Raw genomic sequence first — 26363 nt, 5'->3', positions numbered from 1 at the left:
TCCTTAAAAGCAGTTCAATGATGTGAAAAACCCCAAAACAACACAAAAAGTCCAAGAGACATGAATACATGAGCTTGAAAAGTTATCCAAACACAGATTCTAAGCAAGAGATAAGACCAGAGCTGCTTCTCCAAAAGCGAGGTTGCTCTGACTGGAGAGTTTATCCAATTGCATTTCTTTTAACCCTCTTTGCAAAACATAAACACATTCTTGTGCACCCTTGTTTCTCCATGTCTGCCAAATGCGCCTGAAATGTATATTTAGATGTATAATTATGCACGTTTTTAATTTATATTTTAATTTTCATTGTAATTTTTAATCTTGTGAAGATTTTTAATCTGTTGTCAACTGTGTTTCTGATGTATATTGTAAGCCACCCTGAGTCCCCTGATGGGTGAGAAGGGCGGGATAGAAATGATGTAATAAATAAATAAATAATAAACTATCCTCATACTACTACGGAGGCCTGACCTCAACTTCAATCAACCATCTCTGTCTAACTCCCCCTCACTCCCATCCCAGCCCTGTTGACCATTCTCAGACTCCTGTAGGTTAGCCTTATCTTTGCTCGACTGAGAACTTTCCATACTCCCTTCCGTTCCCATGCCAACCTCTGCTTGCTTTTGAGTCCACCTGGCCTTCTGAGTCAACAATGAGACCAACTGTGGCTGCACATTCCCAGGAATGAACTGTCGATCCCTAATCCCTGTTCATCATTGGTGTCAGGCTGAACCACAACAATGACATGTTAATGTCCATTTCTCACCCAATGGGAAGGTGTATCTCTGAAAAACTGGGGGTACCCAAATCCTGCTGCTACCACCTTTTCTATGAGGATTCTGCTGACTTTGTAATGATATACTACTCACTATTATCAGGATATATGGCTCAACTGCTCATTATGTTTATCCCTGAATGGGTAGCTTGGGTAGCTCCCACTCACCATGAGCAAAATGACCTTGGCCTGTTAAAGAGCATTTAGTGGATTTTCTGAATATACTTACCTCCATAGTTGTTTCAGAAGCAATCCTGCTAATTCGGCTTCTTTGCCATTGATCCAGTTCCTGTACATAAGCAGCACAAGGCATATCAAGTGTCCACTGGATTGTTTCACTCTTAGATTCAACATAAGTAGCAGCCATCCTTTCCTGTAAACTAACATTTTAGGAAACCAGGAAAGATCATGAAATATCTATCTGAAGTACTATTTTGGAAAAGAATCTGTGTTTGCAGTAGTGTCAAGACTTACCTGTCATTACAAAAACGAGGGATAAGAGGATAGTGGGGTCTAAATACTATAATGGCACCTGACCCTTGGAGGCTAAACAAGGTCGGGTTTGGTTAGTACTTGGACGAGTTTGTTAATGAATACCAGGGTTTGCAGGCTATGTTTCAGAAGAAGTACTTGGCAAAACCACCCCTGAGCATTCCTTGTCTGAGAAAACCTATGAAATTCATTGGGGTCACCACAAGCCGACAGTCAATTGAAGGCACACACACAAAGAGAGTAGTCACACAATTACAAAACTTGTGTGTACAGGAAACTTGACAATACAGTGTGTTAGTTCCATAACATCTCATATGAAACCTATAACTGTAAGGATCAGAGCCATTATGTTATCCTTTAGGCATGTAAATTGGGAGGATTATTTGTTTTCTCTCTGCCAGAACATATAATATTCCCTCTAAAAAGTTATACAGTTAATGCAAATTTCTCTCCAACAAATCAATTTTTATCAGCAATCGAAAAAGCTTTTAGTATTAATTATATTGCTTATGACATTAAAAGCTTTCGGCTACTTTTTAGTTTCACTTTTTGGGGGAAAACCTATCCAAATAAGAAAGAAAATTGCCTAAAATTGGGGGAAGGGGAGAATGCAAGATGGTCCTAGAAAATAATTTGTCCCCTGAAAGTAAGAAGAGAAACTACTGTGACAGTAATGCCATTACCAATCATTATTCAGGATGAGGGGGAATGGATTGCAAAAGGTCTGTTATGTCCTTGCCATGCCAAGTAACACATGCTAAACAATCCATATAAACCAATCATGGCAAGCTACTCGATTCTAGAGCAGGAATTATGATTAGATGACATAGTCCTCACATTTTCACTGAGAAAGTAACTAAGGTATCAAGTTCTTTCACCTTTTTAGAATCTGTTCTGATGACACAAAATTCACAAAGATCCTGCTTGGGGATATAACATGATTAATTCTTGCTTGCAGTTCTTTGCCACAGACTAATTCCACATCCTTAAACTGTGACAAGTCTTCATTTTCACATGTTAATACGTCTATTTCTGTTTTTAAGATATCTTCAAAAGAAGGATCCCATACTTCATCACGGGGTTTGGTGGTTTCTTTGGTGTTGCTATGGAAAATATAATGGGTTCATTAAAAACGATGTTCTATCTACTTCCACTCTCTCAAGATATCATGGCCTCCTTGACAACTATGGGTCTGTCCCAAGTAGCATCTGGCCCTATTCATGCTTCTGGTCACACTCTGGACATTTATTTCAATTTCTACCACCTACAGTTACTGTAAACATGAGATAGAGCCGTTTCAATAACTGTGCCTAGCCTCTGGAAATCCCTCCCACGACAGGCTAGAGTGGCACTTACCTGACCTGTCATAATTACAGCAGCAAGCAAATACTTTTGTATTCTGCCAAGCTTTTAGAATTGTAGGTTTTTAAGGAAAGGGTGTTTTATGAGAATGCTGTCTTGCTTATATATTCCCCAGTAACTTTGGAACACTACATCTACTGAGGGGCTTTTATGGTCAAAATCAACCCTGAAAGCTTAATTGTGATCACGCCTGCCCTAAGGTACCACTATTGTGTGAAACAAACAAAACAGCATATTTACCTTGCTATGGAAGTTGCCAGGTCTTCTTTAACCAAGAGGCTGTTAACACTATACGACTGTTCAGGTGATATACACTTGCTGTCATAGAGCTCAACCAAAAGTACATTATCCTGAGATTTCTCTACAATAAGATGGGATATTTAAACGTAAATATCTAAGAAAACTAATTAGCTGGAAATATTGGCCAATGAGATATTGTCTGAAGGTCAATTTAACAAAACAGGATCTTTCAATTTTTTTCTGAAATGCACCAAACCTATCAGAAGGCTCAAGTTCTTAAACTGAATGCTTGTTTCACTTGTCACTGCAACAGTATTGTGATGTGGACCTCATCTACTCATTCAATTTCTAATAAATTATAGACAGAACACTTACCAGTAACAAAACAGAGCATACATTTATCTTCAATCAGTTCTTCAAATCTGTCCTTTGATTTACTATTCCATTCATTTGATTGTTCGAATGGTGCAATGTGGGCCAACTTGCACCTAATTGCCTGAATTATAAAATATAAACTGGCTGAGTTGCCTAAAGTATAAAATATAAGCATGCATTCTTTCTTTAGGGGAATCTTAAGGCAGTCCCCAAGTTACGAACATGATAGGTTCTGTAGTTTTGTTCTTAAATTGTATTTGTAATTTGGAACAAATACTTTTTAAAGTGTAACTCCAGCCAATTTTTTTTTTTAAAAAAATGGATAGCTGTGGGTTTTTTCTGTCTGTGCCCCTATTCAGAAGATTTCATCTTATTTTCTGTCCCTGTGATAACCGCATTTTGAAAAATTGTGTTTGTTGTGGAAACAAGGATTGGTGATAAAACTTCAGTGGAAAGACCTTTTTCTCAGTAACTCTTTCAGGAGTGAATTTCCCTCCCAAGGAGTAGATTTCTCTCACTTCCTGTTGTCTTACCTCTATTCCTAACTATGAATCGTTTGTAACTCAGATGTTTGTAACTCGGGGACTGCCTGTACACAGAGATCCCAACTTTTTCTTATCAGGCAACTATCAGGCCTACACTGTTATAGCAATTATAGCACTATCATTTCTATGCCTGTAACTAAAACCCACAATACTGTTACAGACTGGGCAACTGCTTAACATTATGAAAAATTAAGTCCTTGAAGCTTGATTGTTATGAAAACAAGATAAAAGTAAAACAGTATGAGAGATAATATGTCAACAAGTTTATAACAAAAGCATGAAAGGATTACCAACACCTGATGATTGAGGAAATTGCCTACAAGAATGCTGATGCCATGTGATGGCAGTAAGCCAGAGATGGTAAGAGTGACATTTGGAATTGGTCACTCATTGGCTTCAATTAAAGAGTCAGTATTGGACCAGGGATTTTTTGTTTACATACTCAGGATTTGTGCAATCTATGTTTGATTGGGCAAATAAAAGTTGGATTTAGATAAAGAGAGGAACAAAGTAATCCAAACTGAAGTATTTCTGTCTTGTTGGTTATTCTTGTTCACCAGAGTCTGACCATTCTTCCTCTCTTAAATCAGATTAGTCTCTTTGGGATATTGGATAGAGATAGCATGGCAGAACTCATCAGATTAGTTCTCAGCAGGCAAAGCCTGCTAAGCCTGATGCGACTGCGAGCCATATTTCTACATAGAGGAAAAGGAAGGCTGGATCATTTTAGCGGCAACTACAACTAGTGGCTAATGCCTTTCAGATCCTTTGCCACCATAAAGTAAATTGCTATACAGTCAGCCCTTCATATTTACAGAGGACCCCTGATAAAACAATGAAACATGAAAAAACCCCTATTCTTTTAACCAACAGGGCTTGCTGTTTCTATGATAGGTTTATGAATGCATCTCAAGTGAATAGAGGTCATACTGTATAAGAGTCGCTAAGTGGAGTGCTGATGCTTGATTTGTCTTTCTGGACTATACTACTGACAAGATAAAAAGCTTAGGGAACCAGGTGATGGGAGAGGCCTCCAAAAAAGATACAGATCAACTGAAAAATTGCAAAGTATCCCTAACCTCCCATTTTAAAGAATATTCATGCCTGTTTCAATCAGCAATTTTTCCAGTCCTATATATGTAGCATTAATACAATTCACTTATGTTGTCCATGGAGGAAGGCCTACTAAAGAAATATAATTAATGTATACTGAAGTCTGAGTTACAACTGCAACATATATTCAACACATATTAAACTCTGGGTTACATTTACAATATCATTGGAATAGAAACTATAAACATGTACACTATAGGGATACAACATGTGTAGATCCACAAGCATTTGCAATTTAATTTCTATTGATAGAAGTATTTTGAACTTACTTTTGCTGGAAGGGCTAAAAAGTCATCTTTTATTTTACGCAATTCTTTCACATTTATTTTAGCAGTATTGCCAAAGTCAACATATTTAACTTCCACTTTTTGATGGCCTAACAAACCTTTGGAAAGCAATAAGAAAAAAAATGAGACTGAATATAAACAGGCTGCTTACATGTAACTATTTCTTCTGAGTGGTCATTTGTGAATTCACAGAACTAGGTGTTATGCGCCTGAACAGAGTTTCTTTGGAACCATCTAAAATCACTAGGCAGAAAATATTTGGCGATAACCCCACCCACTCTCTCGTGCATAAAAGGCCTGGTTGTCACCAAAACCTCTATTTTTGACATTTGTTCTGCAGGCCACAAATGAAAATTGAACATCGGTACGGTGTTCCCTCACTTATCATGGGGGTTACATTCCAGGACCACCCACAAAAAAGTGAAAATCCGCGAAGTAGGGGCACTATATTTGTGTTGTTTACAATCTCACAAAGCTGCTTCAGCCTCCTTTTCTCCCCCTTTGGCTTCCCCTTCTTTCCTTCCTTAGACTTCTCCTTAGGAAGGAAAGAGAAAAAGAGAGAGAGGAAGGAAAAATCATAACTTTTATGGTTTATTATATTCTTTTAGTGTTTATTAAAAAACTGCAAAACAATGAATCCGCGAAAGGTGAACCACGAAGTAGTGAGGGGACACTGTACTTAATATGAAGTAATGGGGAGTATCTTTCACTAAGTTTTCCCTCTCCTATTAATTGCAGAGTCTGAGCTTCTGACTAATCCCTCTTTTCCCCAAAGTCAATAAATACAAAATTCCAAATACTGCTCCAAAATTATGAAATTGGTTAAAAGCGAAAAACCACCAGGGCTTTCCCTCAGTCAACAAAAACAATTCTAGGTGAGTAGGATACATTTCCTAGAAAAAAAACAGCTCCATGCTGAATTCTGTTCTCTTGCACTGTGGAATGAGCACTCTTAACTGGAAAATACCAGAGCAGACACACATTTCGAATAACCACTGCTTGAAGTATATGCCTAGGAAAAGCTGTATCAGCAGAAAAAAACCTGTCAATCTTATAGCAACATCACTTGTTATACTGTAATGTGATTTTTTGTTTTTTACTCTTGTATCATCACTCTAGTATGTATTTAATTTTTTGTGAAGAGCAGAACAAAACTCCCAGACTAATTAAATGTTACAGTTACCTACCAACTACCTGTGCTCTGTACCATATTCCATCTTCAAATTTTGCTACACATGGTTGACCTTGAACAGGACAGAGGATTTCCAAGTCAACTCCATCTTCACCTTTATATATTTCATCAAGTTTGCTCAGAAACACTGCAAATTCTGGGCCCTGTTCCAACTATTACAATGAAAATAATATTAATTTCTATGAATGCTTAACATTTAGTTAGTATTAGCATTTTAACAAGACATTTGAGAAGATATGGACGAAAGCACATGAAACAAGTTACTAGCAAGTAGCACTGATGTCAGGTTGCAGTGTGCAAACAGTAGATATGAAAAAGTATTTGATAAAGGCTGCTTTGGGAAAGAGAATTGCAGATGACTACTAAAAGGAAACAGGGTATAAATGTACTCATATAAGGAGACCACTTCATCATGTAGGTTAGGTAAGTAGTACCTTCTACAAAATTGAGGTGTTCTGTTCAGGTTTGCAATCACTGTGCCTTCTTAACAACTCTCTATTCTATTCCATTTCTTTTCCTTAAGTTCTGTTTTTCACTCATTGTTTAAGTTATATGCCTTCAGTTCTTCTTTGTATATGGGTCATGTTGGTTTTGGCTACATTCATTCAAGGACACCATCGATAATGGGTATCGCTTTATTTTCTAGCACTTGAAACCAGTATTAAAACATATATCATGAAGTGTATTTCATCAATATATAACAATCCACGTTGTCAGAAATTTCCAGCCATACATATCCCTTTTCAACAAGCTTAAGCTTTTCAAAAAGTATCTTAAAATAGCGACATTTAAAAATCTGTATACTTACCACTTGTATGTAAAAGTCACCAGGATTATTAATATAACTGACAACAACTGAAAATGCTGCATTTGCTTGTGGTATCATAGGTGGACAGTACTGCAGTGGTACAGGACATTTGGATCGATCACAATATTGAGTGCGAAATCTGGTGAAAAATGAGTCCAGAATAAATTTTTCAATAACATTCTAAGAATTTTTCAAGTTAGTGCTAGCAATTTAGTGCTTAATCTCAACACATATTCTAACACATTCCCAAATAACCAGAAAACAGCATTTGAGGAAAGTTCAATAGGAGATTGGTTCACTTCTCAATGTCTTCCATTGAATTATATGAGATAATCAACAGTCTGGTTTGCAGAGCTGAATTTTAAATGTTACACAGCCAATGTATTAATTTATACATACATACATATATATATTAAAAGCCATCACATGTGACTTCACAGGGAACAGTGTAGCCTCCTTTGCTTTTGTGCCCTCCTTTACACTCTATGGGCATAAACAAAGAATCTCCCACATAACATTTCCAACATGGTTTAGTGCCTACCCTGTGGGAACTAGAACTGACAAAGCTCAAGTTTGAATTCCTACTCCATCATAAACTTCACTGAGTCACTGACTTTCAGACTTATGTGTTCACAGGATTGGTTGGGATGCTAAAAATGGGACGACGACGTATGTTATCCCATCAAAACCCTTTTAAATGATCATGATTACCAGCATTCTTCTCCAAAAGGAAACTGGTATGTAACAACTTATTTATGAGATCCAGATAGATGCCACTAAGGAAATTTCACCTGAAAGGAGATGTGTTATGTGCTACTTTTAGGGAGGCGGGATTATTATTATTTATTCATTTCTATCCCGCTTTTCTCTCATGGGTAAGACTCAAAGCGGCATATAAAGTTTAAAACAAATACAAATACATCGGCACATAATCAAGATGAGATTGAAAATGAGATCAAATTTTGAACTGTCACTAAAGGAAAGTTGGTGGAATATCTAGCTTTCTAGCCTTGTTGTTAAGTTTATGGTCTGTAAATGTTTTTATAGAAAATAATGAAAGATGGACTATGAAAGGCTGTGTGATTAAATTGACACAGAATTTTGGCTACAGTATAGCATTGGAAAAATGTGGCAGAAGGATTTAAAATTTACATTATCAAATAATCTTAAAGAGAATTTTTATAAAATTTTGTTTTGACTGCATTTAACTCCCTCCCACACACAAATATCTAATTTATAAAGGGGGAAATAATAAATGCTGGAAATGTGAAGTTCATTATTCAAGGACAAATTATTGTCCTTGAATCCAGGATGGGATGAAAACTGCCATCCTTTTTCTCAACAATGAATTATTGGGAAAGGAATGGTAATCTGTGCTGGACCTATGGTGCCTTTTGCTAAGAGAGCAAATTTCTTTGAGAGGTGATGATGGAGGAGTACAATACACTCTTACAATTGGAGAGAGGGAATCAAATTATATGGTGTAGTCACAGTGTATGAAGCTGAGAATCCAAGTGTTTGGTGACTGCAGTACAATGAAACAGTGTAGATAAGTCTTGAAACAGGTGAGAAATATTGAGACTGGCAACGGGTAAAGACACGAGAATGGCATTCTGAACAAGTAGTAGGGATAGAAGTCTCTGGCAATGAAATGTTGATGCTGCCCCCAGACATGGCATCAAACTCTGCATCCTTGAAGATCAGCTGATTTAGAGTGCTGTTGAGTCTTGGGATACTGCTGTTTCCTCAGGGTCACATTAGATTGAGGGAAGACAGAGTGTCTCTTGGATCAAGAGAACAAAGGCCTGACTGGCTGCAAAAAGGCCTCCAACAGAGTACTGTGTAAATGAATTCAGTCCGTGTTTTTTCTGGCTGCTGTTCATAATTTCAGTTATCAGGTTTGGTGTTAGTATAGCATGAAAGAGTCTGACACTGTCAAAGGGAAGATCTTTTATGACTGCTCAAGCCATTGGAAATAAGCATGCGGAACACAATCTTACAGGTTTCCTTATGGCTACTGCATGAGCCAACAGCTTATCTGCAATATGCATACACCACCAGACCCAATGGCCAAGGATGAGGCCTTTTCCTGAAGAGTAGTGATCACTGGCTTATGCTCATCAGGAAGGTTTTCAAACAATGGGATAGCCATGTCCCATAAATAACACTGGTAGGTGCCCATGCACGCACTATCAAAGACAAGGCTGAGCAAAGTTTCCTTCCAACACCATAAATATTTTCCCCTTCTTTACTAGCTGGTGTAGAGTTTCTGTGAGAATCGGGACTGGCCTCATCCACAATTACTGTATTAGGCTTTGGATAGGTTGTTAACCAGTCCAAATCAGTGGCACCTACCCGGTACCAGACTTCTATTTTGTTAAGGATGAAGGGATCAATGGATTGGATCATAACATGAAATAGATGAGGGAGTAGGTGTGCAGCAGACAGTACCTGCTTTTGCACATCTCTAAAGACCGGGTCGTCGATAATGTTGTAATCTGACAAACCTATAGTTCTAGGGCACTTGCCAGTCACAAAACCTGGTATGTACAAAGCTGTAAGTTGTTGATGATGGAGGATCAGACTCTAGTATTCATGGGTAAGGAAACTCATCAAGGTAAACTGAGATGTAGGAGTAGATTCTCCATCTGAAAAACTAACAATGGCGAGATGTCAATTTGACTAGGCCTATTGTCTCCTGAGATATCATTCCTACTGGAGAAGTTAGTTGGTGCCCTCAGTGGTGGAGCTAGGAAGGCCTGATGAAGGCCTACATTGCACGAGAAGCCAAAGGGTGGTAAGCAGTACTGTGGTAAAATGAAGAACTATTAGCATGGGATCTGTAAGACTTTGCTGAGTGCTTAAAGTCACAGGAACTTAAGGATGATCTAACTACAGAATAGTAGTTGCAATACCTGGGATCCCTGACAATGAATGAGAGTAAAATTGATGATCATAGGAGTCATGGCAGCAGTACTACTAAGTCACAGTCTTAACAAAATCCAGTATTGACTTGCCAGAAGTCAATGAGATCCAAAGGCAGTGCATTGATGAACAAGTGTAGTGACAGACAGGGGTTGCATGGGCTGACTGTATTTAGGTAATCTCAGAGCTCTCTTTAAAAAATCTGTGTGGGCCATTGTCATAATCATGATCGGGATAGATGGCATGGACTGTTCCTGAAGGAGAAACCTAAATCTGTCTGTTCTATTCCTAAACGCTTTCCTTGCAAAACTGACAAATTTTACACGTTTGAGTATTATAGGACTCATCTAACCAGAGGAGGCATGTTGTGCTCACTAGACAAGGAGACTTTCCGGCATCATTACTGACTGAAATCCCCAGCAAAAGTAAGAGAGATAACTGTAACAAGAAAGCAGCTGAATCTAGAGTTTCTGTGAAAGATGCTGCCATTGACGTGAACAATAAAACACTGGGGAAATGGAACTGATAACAGCCCTATGGAAAAAGGGAGGCAGGGTTACTGCCAAAACTAAGCTATCTAGAAGGGTCTGACAAACTGCTCTATGCAACAAATATCACATGTGTGATACAGAGACCACTATGAAGGCCATTAAAAAAAATGTTCACTGTAATTTATTGATCTGTTTGATTATATGTATCGTGTACTATTTGTTTGTGATTTATGATATTTTGTTGAATTTTTATGCTATGTTTATTCTGCTGTGCTAGCCATGTACACTGCTTTGAATAGGAGAAAAGCAGGATAAAATAAATAAATAAATAAATGAAGGTATGAAGACAACATATGAATTATAAGGTTGCATTCATTTTAACTTGTAAGCTGCCACGTCCCAGTTGGGAGGAAGGGCACAGTATTTATTTTAAAATATGTTTAACATAACAGCATTTGTTAATTTTTTTTATATTTCAATGTTTTTTAATTACATACTTTGCTAACTCCATAAAAACTAGAGCATCTCTGAGGGATACTGGCATGTCACTATTTATCTTGCACGCTGCAGGTTTCATCAGATCTACAATAAGCACACCATCCTGTTCTCTGAATACTTTCATTAGAACAGCTTTGTTATTTATCATTTTTAGAAATTCTGTTCTTGCCGTTTTTGTCCAACCTTCATTCTGTTATGGATAAGCAAAGGAAATTAGTTCAGAATTTCGACAATTTAAGCAATCTAGAAGAGCCTTATGAATAAAGTACCTGATCATGGCACAGAAAGTTTCACAAACAAAAAGGTAATATTACAATATGTATAATAGCCGCATTTTCTTTATAGCCAGTCATTTCTTAGACTAGTGAGTAGCAAAATAACAAAACAGAAAAGGGGGAGCATAATCAGAACACTCAAAATTTACTTTTTGTAAATCCATCCTCTAATTTAATCTCTTGGATATATATACTTCATTGCATTGTTGAGAATGTCTAAACTTTGGATACTGAATCCTTTTGGATTCAAATTCATTTCAAAGGACTGGAGCTGGCTAAACTGGCTAGCTACACAAACAAGTACTGCTATCAAGAATGTGAAATATATGTAGTTCTCCCAAATAATGAAAGGATAGGAAAAGGTATACACGAAGACAAGAATGTTTTTGAAGACATTAACAGATGCCTCTTCATAGACTGATCATAATCAAGTGATCTTGTACTCTGTACTTATTTAGACTTTCATTCCTACCAACTTGGTTCAATAGCCTCTAGAGCAGGGGTCCTCAAACTTTTTAAGTGGAGGGCCGGTTCATGGTCCCTCCGACTGTTGAGGGGCCAAATTATCATTTGAAAAAAAATGAACAAATTCCTATGCACACTGCACATGTCTTATTTGTAGTGCAAAACCCCCCCAACAACAATTGTTTGTTTGTTTGTTTGTTTACTACATTTATACCCCACCTACTCTCATCCCGAAGGGGACTCAGAGCAGTTTACAAGTTGTATGTACAAACAATATATTATATTATTAGCATAGCACAATATTAGCATTATATATTACTATATTGTACTATACCACTATACTGTAATATTAATAATATTACATTTAATATATAATATATAATTAATATTATTATATTGTATTATTATTAGTATTATATTGTATTACATTATAATATTATTATCAATATTATATGTATATAGGTACACAATATATGATATTATTATCATAGCACAATATTAGTAAATGAAAGAACAACACAATATTTAAAAATAAAAACAATTTTAACCTACATAATCCTACCAGGATTTCAATGGGAAGTGTGGGCCTGCTTCTGGCCAATGAGATAGTCAAGTTAATTAGGATTGTTGTTGTTGTGTGCTTTCAAGTCATTTCTAACTTTGGGCGAGCCTAAGTCTAAAACTGAGAGCAGGGGCCAGGTAAATGACCTTGGAGGGCCGCATCTGGCCCCCGGGCCTTAGTTTGGGGACCCCTGCTCTAGAGGAACAATGGTCACGGGCTGTCTATCACTGTGAGTACACACAATCCCCAAGTTATGAACAAGATAGGTTCTGTAGGTTTCTTCTTAAGCTGAATTTGTTTGTAAGTCAGAACAAGTACATTTTTAAGTGTAACTCCAGACACACACACACACACACACACACACACACACACACACACACATATATATATATTCCTCATTGTATTTATTTTGCTGCCTCTGCCCCTGTTCAGAAGATTCACTTCACTTTCTGTCCCTGTGATAGTTGGATTTTGAAAAAATTGGCCTGTTGTGCAAACAAGGATTGGTGATAAAGACACCTTTTCCACATGATAATTCTTTCTGCCAAGGGGCAGATTTCTCTCATTTCTGGTTGTTTCACCCCCATTCTTAACTATGAATTGTTTGTAAATTGGATGCTTGTAACTCAGTCAAAACTACTTAATCATAGCATAAACCATGTAGTTTGGAAGCCCACTTCACATTACATAAGCTTATTTTTGGTCTATACTCAAAGAAAACCATGATTTGTCAATTCAAACAACAATGCAATGTCCTCTAGAAGTCAACATTATTCACAACTTCTGTCTTTCTTGTGTGAATGTTATGTACAGTTGCACCATGTGAGTAGGGAGTGCAAACCAGAGGTGGAAAACAGAAAATCTGAAAAACTGTTTTTCTCCATAGTAATAAAATTCCTACAATTATTAGGTCATAGCAATCTTTACAAAGATTTAGAAAATGAAAGACCAGAAAAAGATGTACAGTAAAGTCTCACTTATCCAAGCCTCGCTTATCCAAGTTTCTGGATTATCCAAGCCATTTTTGTAGTCAATGTTTTCAATATATCGTGATATTTTGGTGCTAAATTCGTAAATACAGTAATTACAACATAACATTGCTGCCTATTTAACTACTTTTTTCTGTCAAATTTGTTGTATAACATGATGTTTTGGCGCTTAATTTGTAAAATCATAACCTAATTTGATGTTTAATAGGCTTTTCCTCAATCCCTCCTTATTATACAAGATATTCGCTTATCCAAGCTTCTGCCGGCCCGTTTAGCTTGGATAAGTGAGACTCTACTGTATTTCGTTACGGACAAGTATATATTTTTTAAAAGCAAATCATCAGTGAATAAAATTCTCACTTACTGAATCCTTGGGAACAATGTCCTTCAGGGAACAATGCAATGCTAACTTACTTATACCACTAAGTTGTGCATCTATAAGTGAATCAGGTTTCCTTACAACCATACATAAATCTTCGGACACTATATATTCTAAAGTTTCTTGTTCTCGATCCATAATGACTTCATTAAGTTCTCTGATGGTAAAAAGAAGCAAGATATAAAACATTAATTTTAAAGGAAATCTGAAAAACATTTCTGAAATATTAAAGTATTTAACAGTCCAATTTAACTAAGACACCCCCCATTAGAAATAATTATTCCTCCTTATATTACTCAAGACTTTCTAGATTAATCACCCATGCCTCCCACTATATATTCAAAGCAGGAAAATGTTCACTATTCATGTTTTGTAACTAAGCATGAGGGCAGGGCCTGTTGGATTAAAATGTGAATATTAATGGAGAGCCAAATTGGTAATGTTGGACTAAGATACTGGTTAATCAGGGTTTGAATCACCACTCATTTGTGGAAACCCACTGGATTGCTTTTCTTTTGTGTTTTACATCAAAATTTTAACATATCCAGCACTCACTGGTCCCCAGCTCAAGTCAAATAGATATCCTTATAGTACTTCTCTTGTTTTAAATGTGGAGGGCTTGCTTTCTGTCCATCAGCATTCAGTTCTCATGCTTTTCTCTGTGTTCTAACACACTTTTTATTTGGCAGTTATTTTCTAATCACAAGAATACTAGCTCAATGCCATACCTTCATTTCTCTTCCCATCTCCTACAGGTTGTAATGGCAAAGAGCAAATATTCTTACACAGTAAAAGCCTACATTACAATTCGAGAGCCAGTGTGGTGACATGATGTGAGTGCTAAACTAGGGTACTGGGAGACTAGTATTCAAATCCCTGCTTGGCCATAAAACTCACTGGGTGATCTTGGTCAAGTCATACTCTTTCAGCTTCAGAGAAAGGCAAAGGCCCTCTGAACAAATTCTTCAAGAAAACCCAGGATAAGTTCACCTTAGGTTCACTGCAAGTCAGAAATGGCACAAAGGCACCCAACAACAGATTTATAGTGTAGCATAAATAAGCAATACGTATTGCAAAATAACTACAAAGTATATTATAGTTGATAGTTTTTTCAAGTGTAATGGATAAGTCTTGAGCTCTTCAGCAAAATCCCCTTGCAAACTAATATTCCAGACTGATACAGCCATGTTTTTGAATTCTACTAAAATATGCTGATACTGAAGTGTTTGGTGGCTGATACCGTCATTTTGACACAAATGTTCCTACTTTTTAGGCAGAGAGAAAGGTCTTACAGAAGGAAGCTGAAGCATATCTCTGATCTGGTATCTGGACAATATTTTCCCAAGAATGAAGGCTGAACTAAGATTCTACCACAGAAGGCCCTGCTTCAATCCTTAGAAAATGTCAATAACTTAGAGTACGTAATGTATTTGCTCATCAATTTGTAGTGCAGAAAGATCTTTAAATGGAGTGTGTTGTGCTCCATTTTTATAATCAATGGTTTTATCGTTTTATAGTATTTTAAACTAATATTAAAAAAATTAATTTAATTGTATTTAACTTTTAATAATTGGGTTTTAGTTATATTTATCTTAACCTTGTTGTAACCCATCTTGGGTCCCAAGTCAGGAGAAAACTGTGATGTACTTTAAATAAATAAACATGGTGTGCCCCTTTTGCCCCAGTAAATAATGCCCTGAGGGCATAATTCCTCCCCTATTAGAGGTGCACTGTTAAAAACAGGCTTTAGATGCTGTGCAGGGAATGAAGGCATATTCTGCTGAAAGACCTCAAATCAAACACGATCAAGACTGAAAAAATAAAAGGAGGGAATTACACCGTAACAGCTTTCCCTCAAACATTTCCTAGGAGAAAACTCCTTTGTGATGCTTTTCATGTATATGCCGGAGGAGGAGGGGTAGTTTGCTGTCAAAAGCTAGATAGAACACTTCAAGCAAAGCTTGGACAGACAGATCAAAGCAGTCTCAGACAACATTTCTTACCACATTAAATGTACAGTTAATTTACTTTTTAAAGGGTCTTCTAATTTACTCTGTTTGACTGGGCAGCTCCTCCCACATCTTTTACATGGAGAAAAAAAGAAACAATTTAAATAATAATGGGAACTGGTTTCTATGTGGCACAGGACACCAACATATGGAATTCAAACTTTCAGCAAAGATGTGGTAGGATCACCAGGTCCCAATTCCCATTAAAATATATATACAGTGGAAGGCTATAAGGTGTGGAAATTTACAAACTTTGCCTATAAACTGTGTCTCTAGGCATGTCATGCGGCTCAAAATTTAGTACAGTAGAGTCTCACTTATCCAACATAAACGGGCTGGCAGAACGTTGGATAAGCGAATATGTTGGATAATAAGGAGAGATTGAGGAAAAGCCTATTAAACATCAAATTAGGTTATGATTATACAAATTAAGCACCAAAACATCATGTTATACAACAAATTTGACATAAAAAGTAGTTCAATACACAGTAATGCTATGTAGCAATTACTGTATTTACGAATTTAGCACAAAATATCATGATTTATTGAAAACATTGACGACAAAAATGCGTTGGATAATCCAGAACGTTGGATAAACGAGTGTTGGATAAGTGAGATTCTACTGTAACTCTAAAAGTGTTATGCCCGTCTTACCCTGTTCTTTATTCCTTAAGATTTCTTCTTAATTAATAGAAGTTGGAATATCTTATACCCTAGAAATTAACACAACAAAAATCTATGCAACTAAATTAATAATAATAACAATAATAAATCTATCCTTACCCTGAAAAAATTAAAGCTTCTAGATGTCCATAGTCTGTAAGAAATACTTTCATCATTGCAATGTCACAAATTTTGTACTTATTTGCATCACAGGGTTTTCCCTCATTTGCAGTCTGTAGTGGAATTAGTTCAACTATTTCTGCACGACACCACATTCCATGTTCTTTACTTTCAACAAAGATTTTTGTGCCTATAAAAAACCCACCAAACTCATTATAACACAGAGGTACTCTTGTAAACATCAGATATATGACAACATGTTTAAAAACACCGAAACAGGGTTTGCCAGAACTTAAACATTCTTTGGCAAGGACATGCAGGTTGCTAAGTTCTCCCACATCACCCCCATAGAAACTCTTGCTTTCTGCCCCTCCATTCTCGTTTCCCATGCCCCACCACTGTCAAGAGCTAATCCTGAATGAAATAACTAGAAAAGACCATCATGAAAATTTACAAAACTATAAGTAAAAATTGATCAAATAGTTTTTAATACAAATTCAACTACGACCATTCAATTTCTAATTTAATCTTATCAGTAGCTTTCTAATTTATTAAAGTAAAAAAAAAAATTACTTAGCAAAAACTGCACATTTTCCCTCCTGGAATAGAGCTCTAAAATCATCCATATACTTGAGCAGAGAATATGAAATATGTTATTACCGAGTTCCAAAATGTCATTAGGTGATGTGTGTTTATTGTTACAGAACTGTCTCAGATTTTTTTCCAAATCAACTGCAATTTTCTTTTGTGAAACCTTCCGAACATAGAAGTGACAAGGATTTAGAACACAGCTGACAACCACTAATTCTGAAGACTCTGTTTAAAATAGAACAGGGGTATAAAAACAAAGAACAGTGATGTCATGTGATACATAAGCTTTAAACACACAACTGAAAAATAATCCACTTTAGACAACACAAATTTTAAGTATGTTTGAATTGTGAAAACCAGGAATGATTTTGTCTTTGCGAAATGACTTAAGCATACACATCTGATTCACATATCACAATAATTAAAGCTTTGGAGAATCCTGATTTAGGATCTATTCTGCTCAACACCTCCTGCAATTAGGAATAGATAATCCTGTATTTCGACTGAGCCAATTAATCTGGAATAGAATGTGGATTATGGAGATCCGTTGGATCAGTGTAGACTCTCCTACATCTTTCAGCCAGTTTGTGTGATGCCTGCGAAGGCACTCCAGAGAGAAACTGATCTCTATAATCTATTCTGCTCCAGATTAATTGGCTGTGTAGAAGCAGCCTATGTTAGTGAGACACTGAATCCAATCTAAGTTTGAGTCCAAATTTTATTTATTTATTGCATTTATATCCCACCCTTCTCACCCCGAAGAGGACTCAAGGCGGCTCACAATATAAGGTACAATTAGATGCCACATATGCATACATAAAATAAAACCAACCATATAAATTAAAACCAAATAATTAAAAAGCATATCAATCTTAAAACAAGTTAATTAAAACCGTGCAATCCAAAATCATATTCTACAAGCCATTCCGATCGTCAACTGAAATATTCCATAATTACTTACTGCATTGAGTATTACCGTTTAAAGGAACTTATCAAGATGCTGGACCTTGTCCTAAAACAGAGTACTACTTTCGGGTAGTATCCTACACCCCTTATCATTCTGAATTATTTAGAAATCTTCTTGCTGAGTTTATCAACTTTTGGAGAACATTCTTGTTTCATTGCTTTTCAGTATAAGTTCTGGTTTAAACTTTCCTGAACGAAACTTGCTTTAGATTTTTATGCATGCCTTCTCTAATATGTGTGTATATAGACACACACACACACAGAGCGCCAAGCATTATTTACTAAAACACAGACTTTGCACAGACTTTTTTTGTAATGCACATTTTGGAAATATATGCATGTTTCTTTCTGAACTATTGTCTTACAGATATATCTGTTTTCTTTGACAGAATGTGTTCTACTGGCAACTATAGGAGATACAAGATGTGTATTTCTTTATGGAATTTTTATTCCCCACTTTAAAAGAGAGAAAAGGAAAGAGAATACAACTCATTTGTCACTTAATAAGGAAGTCTGTTGATACTTACTGCTCAAGAACAACCTTAGAATTTCATACCTGCTTTTGGTCCAAATGGCACCAGCTGCTTTTGGGAAAACACTTTCTTATGTGTATCTTCAGGACAGTCTGCAGAATATAATGGAAATGTTTTATTTACTATTTTCCACATCATATATTAATTAGTTGAAGTACTACCATCATCACCACAAAATTACAAAAATATATAGAAAACCCCCAAATTAATACTTTTTTAATTAGAAGAAAGTCAAGACTATGTGAAAACCAGGATTTCTGAATTAACATTAGTTTTGTATGATGCTCCATGGGGTTTACTCTGTTCTAAATTATTGCCCTATTTATCATTGGCCAAGGATTTCAAAATGCAATCAGGCCCTATATAGTTTAGAGATGGTGAGTGGGGTTATCGCCAAAATCTTTTCCACCTAGTGATTCTAGAAGGTTCTGAACAGTGCTCTGCGCTTGTGCAGAATATCCAGTTCTGTGATTCAGAGACCACAAAGAAGAAACCCAGTTCTCTAAGCAGCATAAGGCGTGTGCTTTTTAAAGACCTTTTACCAAAACGGTCACTTTCCTCTAGACATGTTCGAACTTTCAAATATCCTTTTCAAAATACTATATCTAAAATTAGACATGGTATTCTGTTGGTTTATTTCGGGTGTAAGGATGAAATGATGTATCAAGTGTTTTTACTGTTTGCTAATGTGTATACCAGACATGTGTTCCAGCATCTTAAGTGTTGGCAGCAGGCCAGTTTGAGTGATAGCCTGCTACAGCCAATAGGTCGTGACTGGAGAGGACATTCATCATTTTGCTGTGGAATGTACTCTTATCAGTAGTGTGTGTGCTTCACTGAACGGCAAGGAGAAAGCATGTCTGCAACGAGCATGTCTGCAACGAGCAACCTTTGTATATATTTGGAATAAAGCCTTTGAACCGCACTCAGCTGAGGTGTCGTTTGTCGGTACTGCTTCTCCGGATGGGCAAGCAGTCTGACCAAGGATGAACGGGTGAGAGTCAAAGGATCACCAATAAATCAGGGTGCTGTGGAGGTGATATATTTAAAACTCACCCTGACTCGGGTTATGGGCCCAGGATTTCTTTTTAAAAAGCTAGAATGTTAGTATAAAATAACATTTACTTATTACATTTTTATTACATTTCTATTCATTTTGAAACAAAAACCATCTCTAAAATTCATATAGTTAATTCTTCTCCTTTCTCCCTTTGTGCTACCTGTTGTGCTCCCCAAATGACTCCGGAGATGGGGAATAAAAATAACAATTACTGGGAAAATAGGTATTACAAGCAGAAATATATGTACCGAAAATGTTATCAGTAATTGCTAGATGATTATGGCAAATTCCACCTGTGCCAGCCACCTTTTTACAATTAGCTCTCCCCCTACATTCTATACTTTGTGGCAGGTGGGCTTCAGTAATTTTTCATCTTCTCAAGAGTGCTCTGAGAGCAGAAAACTCTGACAACTGATATCCTAGAATATCAGTACATTATTTTATGTTCAAGTTAAGCATAGGTCAATGGGTAGAACCTTTTCTATATAATAAGAAAACATTGCTTCCATTGCAAATAAAACAAATATTAAAATAGTATACTTTTGGAATAAGGAAAGTTTTAGGATAAAAGATATCAGTCAAAGAACTGCCGAAGGGGTGCTACTTACCTTCTTGATCTTCTTCAATTATTTCTTCAATTATGACATCTGGGGAAGATGCGATTTGTGGCAAAGCACCAATACATTTCTGAATAGATAATGGAGCTCTCTCTTGGGACCAGGTGGTACTTTCTTCAGGAATCACATCAACATTTTTCAGGAAAAGAAACATAGACTCATCTTCAAAAACTGGTTGACTGTTTACATTCATTTGAGTTACAGCACTGTTTCTGAATTCCTCTTCCATACAGCTTGATTTAAGTGGATTACTTCCAATACCAGGCCTAAGTTGACAAGTTGTTAAGAAAAGAGGTTCAAAAGTAAGAATCATTAGTACACTACATAAATTGCACAATGGCCTTTGTTTTAAAAGGAATGCTTATAAATCATTAATAGATTGCTCATATATAGTGTACAGAAAGTGAGCAGGGTTACCACCAAAAAGGCTATAGAAGAGTCACGATTATGCCTTCAATTTTTATGTTAGTTTTATACATTTTCTGAATAATTTCAAAACACAGCAGAAAAAGTATACCCACAGTATTTAAAATACTAAAATGGCAAGTACTGAGAAAATGTATTAAGCATACTCTATGCTATATGTCACATACAAGAAAATACTTACATATTAAGAATACCAGAGGAAAGTTTCCCCATGTTTTCAAACACACAGGTGATCTCATCACAATCCATGTGGAAACTATTGGAAATATAAAGACTGTATTAATTCCACACTTTGGGGGGAGCAGGAGGGGAATACTTTATTAAATATAGAACTTACTATTAAAGTTTTATAGACAGAGTTCTACTCTGTCTATAAAAGTACTTTGTACTCCAAAGAAACTGAAAAAATAAGAGTCCCTATGACACAATGTTAAGCCTCTACGTAACAATGCATTTCAGTCAGTGTTTATTAGTAGAATTCTTAATAAAATTTGTATTTTATAGGTGCAACTCTTTACTGTATTGTATCTTAACGTAATCTGAGAACTCATGTATGATGGTAAAAAGAATGGGAAAAAAAATCAAGACATCTATTGTCTGAGATATTCTTAGACTATAACATTGTTCTAATTTTAAAACAATATATGTGTGTGAACTTTGCAAGAACTAGGATTAAGCAACCAGAATAAACCAAAGAAATGCATGCAAGAGATACACTTGACACATTTTGTTCCTATTAATAGGTCTTTACTGAAAGAGATCCTTCCATTTCACCAATGAGGCAAAATTCTAGATCTCATACACTCTTGTTAAATGAAAAGAACTAAATTGCATTCATCATTCTTTGTAACTTTTTGGTTTTTATCTGTATTAGGACTGTACACGGATCCATTATTAAAAACAGGCTCCGGCTGTTTTGACCAGCCTTAATGGCACGGGCGCTGCCATTTTTTCTTCCAGCCACAACAGACCACAGCACTGCCAACCATGCCTACTTTCGATTTCATTTCGGATACACGTGGAGCTTGGAGAGGCAGCTGTGTGCGCATGGGGTTTCCCTGTGAGCCCTGCCTGTTGAGCCAATCAGAACAGAAGAATACAGTGAAGTGTCTTTAGCCAAGCTGGGTCTATATGTACCAGGGTGAATGCTTCTTCATGGGCTTCAGGCTTCTAAGACAGACTGTGCTCCAGTCCACAGGTGGTGATCTATTCTCAGCTCTCATAGTTTTTTGCTTGCCTTGCTTTTTGACTCAAATACAAATAGCAATCTATTTCTTTGGCAATTTGATTAAATTTATTTAATCTTATTTTATTATTCTATTTTTCTTTATTCTTTATTTTGAGTGGGACTGGGAGTTGGAACATGCATTTGGGTGGAATGTGCGCTTGGGTGGGGAGAAACTGCATCTCTTGTGTGGGTGACTGTGCTGCTTTAAAAATATTAGGGTAACCTTGGCTGAGTCTTGACACTCAACTATTTTGCTTCTCTTCTTATTTTCTCTTTTCCTTCCGAAATTCTTTTAAAAATTACCAAAAAAGACTCCACTCATAGAAACCCTTTCCCTTCCTTTGCCAACCAATTTCATAAAATTTTCTCAGTTTAATCAATAGGATAAGGAAGGATATCTCTTTGAATCCTTCTATTTTATTCTCATTTAATTTTATTTATTTACTTATTTTAATTTAATTAGGAAGTGTGTTGGCTGGTGTTATGGTTTGGGTTTCGGGGTCTTGAGGGGATTGCACATAAAACAGTGGATTCTACTCCACAGACAATGCAAAGATATGGAAGACTAAACTGTTGTCAGCTAAGAGGGGAGCAATCCATCAGTGTACCAAAAAAGAGGGACACTACCTTGCGCAACCATCTTGCGGGTCATGACCCCTTTCTCTATCAGGGACCCCAAGCACGAGCAGTAGGCATTGTCTCTAATAGTCTCTGTGAGAACGTTCCTCAAAGGAACACTGTAATTACTGCCAGAATGTTGGCGCCCCCCCCCCCAAAAAAACAACAACAAATAGCTGGAAAATACTGGCGGTGGTGGCCCCATGGAGAATGCGCATGTCACTGCACGCAGGCACGGAAGGCCCAGCCACCCGTCCGCGGGGGCGAGTGTTGTAAGCCCTGCGCTTGCGTACAGGACCATCGCCCAAAATGGACGATGGGCCTGTGTGCACGCGCAGGCTTTCCATTCGCCCGTGCAGACATGGAAGGCACGCCAGCCACCCAGTCCACACCAGAGCTCCCTGCTGGCCGTCATCGCACCCAGTTCCTTCAAGGTCAAGCCAGTCACTTCAAGGAAACCATCCATCCATCCATCTTGCCCTTGGTCGGGCTCCCTTCCTTTTTCCTTCCATTTCCCCCAGCATCATCTTTTCCAAGCTTTCCTGTCTTCTCATGATGTGGCCAAAATACTTCATCTTTGTCTCTAATATCCTTCCCTCCAGTGAGCAGCCAGGCATTATTTCCTGGAGGATGGACTGGTTGGATCTTCTTGTGGTACAAGGCACTCGCAGAATTTTCCTCCAACACCAAAGTTCAAAAGCATCTATCTTCCTTCACTCAGCCTTCCTTATGGTCCAGCTCTCGCATCCATAGGTTACTATGGGGAATAACATTGCTTTAACTATGAGGACCTTCATTGCCAGTGTAATGTCTCTACTCTTCACTATTTTATCGAGATTGGTCATTGCTCTCCTCCCAAGAAGTAAACATCTTCCAATTGCCTGGCTGCAGTCTGCACCTGCTGTAATCTTCGCACCTAGAAATATAAAGCTGTCACTGCCTCCATGTTTTCTCCCTCTATTTGCCAGTTATCAATCGATCTGGTTGCCATAATCTTGGTTTTCTTGATGTTTAACTGCAACCAGGCTTTCGCACTTTCTTCTTTCACCTTGGTGATAAGGCTTCTCAGCTCCTCCTCACTTTCAGCCATCAGAGTGGTGTCATCTGCATATCTAAGGTTGTTAACGTTTCTTCCAACAATTTTAACTCCATGGATTCAACAAGCCCTTAACGTCGCATGTGTTCTGTGTACAAGTTGAATAGGTAGGACGAAAGTATACAGCCCTACCATACTCCTTTCCCAATCTGGAACCAGTCTGTTGTTCCATGGTCTGTTCTTAACTTTATACAGTTTCCTCAGGAGACAGACAAGGTGACTTGGTATCACCATACCACCAAGAACATGCCACAGATTATTATGATCCACACAGTTGAAGGCTTTAGAATGGTCAATAAAGCAGAAATAGATGTTTTGGTGTGTGTGTGTATGTGTGTGTGTGTGTGTGTGTGTGTGTGTATATATATATATATATATATATTGATAATTTACAAAAAAAAATCAGAGAATAATTTATTTATTTATTTCCAACATTTATATCCCGCCCTTCTAACCCAAAGGGACTCAGGGCGACATACAAAATTGGCAACAATTCGATGCCTACACATAATTAAAACAGCAATGAAAATCCAATAAAACAATTAAAACAATATAAAGATATAAAACATATTATTAAAATCCATTCCTCCAAAATCCTCGTGCTGTAGCCGTAAATCAGTCCGGGTCGTCTTTATCATTTAATATTTGAAATCCTGGGCACATAGCCATATTTTCAGGGCTTTTCTAAAACTCAAAGGGGTTGGGGCTTGCCGTATTTCTCTGGGGAGGATATTCCACAGCCGGGGAGCCACCACCGAGAAGGCCCTGACCCTCGTCCCCACCAGCCACGCCTGTGAGGCAGGCGGGACCGAGAGCAGGGCCTCACCAGATGACCTTAGGGATCTTCCTGGATCATAGGAGGAGATACGTTCGGACAAATAGATTGGGCCAGAACCGTTTAGGGCTTTATAGGTCAAAACCAGCACTTTGAATTGGGCTCCGTAGCATATCGGCAGCCAGTGGAGCTGGCTAAGTAGGGGGGTGGTACGCTCCCTGTAAGCCGCCCCAGTTATTAATCTGGATGCCGCCCGTTGTACTAATTGGAGCTTCCGGGCCGTCTTCAAAGGCAACCCCACGTAGGGAGCGTTGCAGTAGTCCAAACGGGATGTAACCAGAGCGTGGACCACTGTGGCCAAGTCAGGCCTCCCAAGGAACGGGTGCAGCTGGCACACAAGTCTGAGTTGTGCGAAGGCTCCCCTGGCTACCGCCGAGACCTGGGGTTCCAGGCTCAGCGAGGAGTCCAGGAGAACCCCCAGACTGCGAACCTGCGTCTTCAGGGGGAGTGCGTCTTCAGGGGGACCCAGTCCAACACAGGCTGTAACCCTATTCCCTGTTCGGCCCTTCGACTGACCAGGGGGACCTCTGTCTTGTCTGGATTCAGTTTCAATTTGTTCGCCCTCATCCAATCCGACACAGCGGCCAGACACCAGTTCAGGACCTGGACAGCCTCCTTAGTGACAGGTGGGAAGGAGTGACAGAGCTGGACATCATCTGCGTACAGATGACACCGAACCCCGAAACTCCGGATGATCTCTCCCAGTGGCTTCATGTATATGTTGAATAAGGGAAACGTTTTGAAATTTGGTAAGTTAGCAGTGCTACCACTGTAGCAAGTTTCATCAGGATAGCTCAAAAAATGAGGGCAGGAGAGTCCCCTAAAGTTCCTCCCGTGTTGTTTTTCGCTATTGCGCATGCACGTCCGCCATTAACAAATTATGAATATTCCGAAGTTTCGGACAGTTTCAAATGTTTTGCTTCAAAATTCAGAAATGACTTTAGAAACGAAGCACCAGCGTCCCCTACTTTCAAACAGAATTTAGAACCATTTTTTTCCTGGATTGCACATGCCTAAAAGACACATAATCATTATACTTAGTGAATTTACAAATCTTCCACAGTAGGCAGGACTCTTGTAACTTACCATGGAAGTGTTCTTTTTTTCAGATTATCTAGTTTTAAGATCTCTTCCTCAATTGTCATATTCAATTTGCAGAGAATCTAGAATACATAAAAGTCTTGATGTAAACTGTGGTATAACATAGCAACTACTAGTGCTATGTTATATCTTGAATGCTGATAAGCTACCATTTATGGAAAACTAGATGCATTTTTCTGCCTAATCCATATTTTTATATATATATATATATATATAATAAAGAAACAAGTGTTAATTTTTCAGGTACCATGTATTTAACTGGTACAGTAGAGCCCCGGTTATCTGAGATAAAGGGGCGGGCCCCATCCCGTCCCTCCGCGAGACCTCACCCCTTGGGAAGCGCCTTGCCATCGATGCTAGGCAGCAGCTATCGCGGGGCGCTTCCTCCTCCCTCTCCTTCTCTCGAACTCAAGAGAAGGAGAGGGAGAGGCGCCCCTGGCAGCGCCTCAGATAATAAAGAGCCTTGGTTAACCAGAACTGTACTGTAATTACATTTTTTTTAAAAAAGGAGAGAACATGTTTTGAAAACATAATACATATAAAGAACAGTTGGGCATACCATACAAACTACCTCTGCTCATGTCATTTTAATAATATTGTAATTGCTGTTTGTAGGTCTCTAAGCGATTAACGGCCACACTGAAGACTTTGAAACTCTCTACCTATGGAAGCTGCGTCCTTGCTTATCATCCACCAGTTGGGAAACATTAATAAAATTGTGCTACTT

The 26363-nt window shown here is 37.8% G+C and overlaps 1 protein-coding gene across 4 annotated transcripts in view; it reads right to left on the bottom strand.

Moving 5' to 3' along the window:
- The window catches only part of rnf17 (ring finger protein 17), an 82518-nt gene that overhangs the window by 31922 nt on the left and 24233 nt on the right, over positions 1-26363 (bottom strand). For all 4 annotated transcript variants that reach the window (XM_062974616.1, XM_008107968.3, XM_008107969.3 and 1 more), the window contains 15 exons: positions 25622-25698; positions 20940-21014; positions 20324-20598; positions 18679-18747; positions 17226-17381; positions 16566-16755; positions 13759-13930; positions 11103-11293; positions 7190-7328; positions 6377-6533; positions 5172-5287; positions 3245-3365; positions 2870-2990; positions 2146-2370; positions 1005-1155 (listed from right to left, as the gene is read on the bottom strand). In XM_062974616.1, coding sequence (XP_062830686.1) covers positions 1005-1155; positions 2146-2370; positions 2870-2990; positions 3245-3365; positions 5172-5287; positions 6377-6533; positions 7190-7328; positions 11103-11293; positions 13759-13930; positions 16566-16755; positions 17226-17381; positions 18679-18747; positions 20324-20598; positions 20940-21014; positions 25622-25698 — 2235 coding nt within the window. The remainder of the gene's footprint in view (positions 1-1004; positions 1156-2145; positions 2371-2869; positions 2991-3244; positions 3366-5171; positions 5288-6376; positions 6534-7189; positions 7329-11102; positions 11294-13758; positions 13931-16565; positions 16756-17225; positions 17382-18678; positions 18748-20323; positions 20599-20939; positions 21015-25621; positions 25699-26363) is intronic.

Source organism: Anolis carolinensis, chromosome 3 (genome assembly GCF_035594765.1).
Source record: "Anolis carolinensis isolate JA03-04 chromosome 3, rAnoCar3.1.pri, whole genome shotgun sequence".
Taxonomy (NCBI): Eukaryota; Metazoa; Chordata; class Lepidosauria; order Squamata; family Dactyloidae; genus Anolis; species Anolis carolinensis.
The sequence above is the reverse complement of the archived record's forward strand: the minus strand, read 5'-3'. Positions and strand labels throughout refer to the sequence as shown.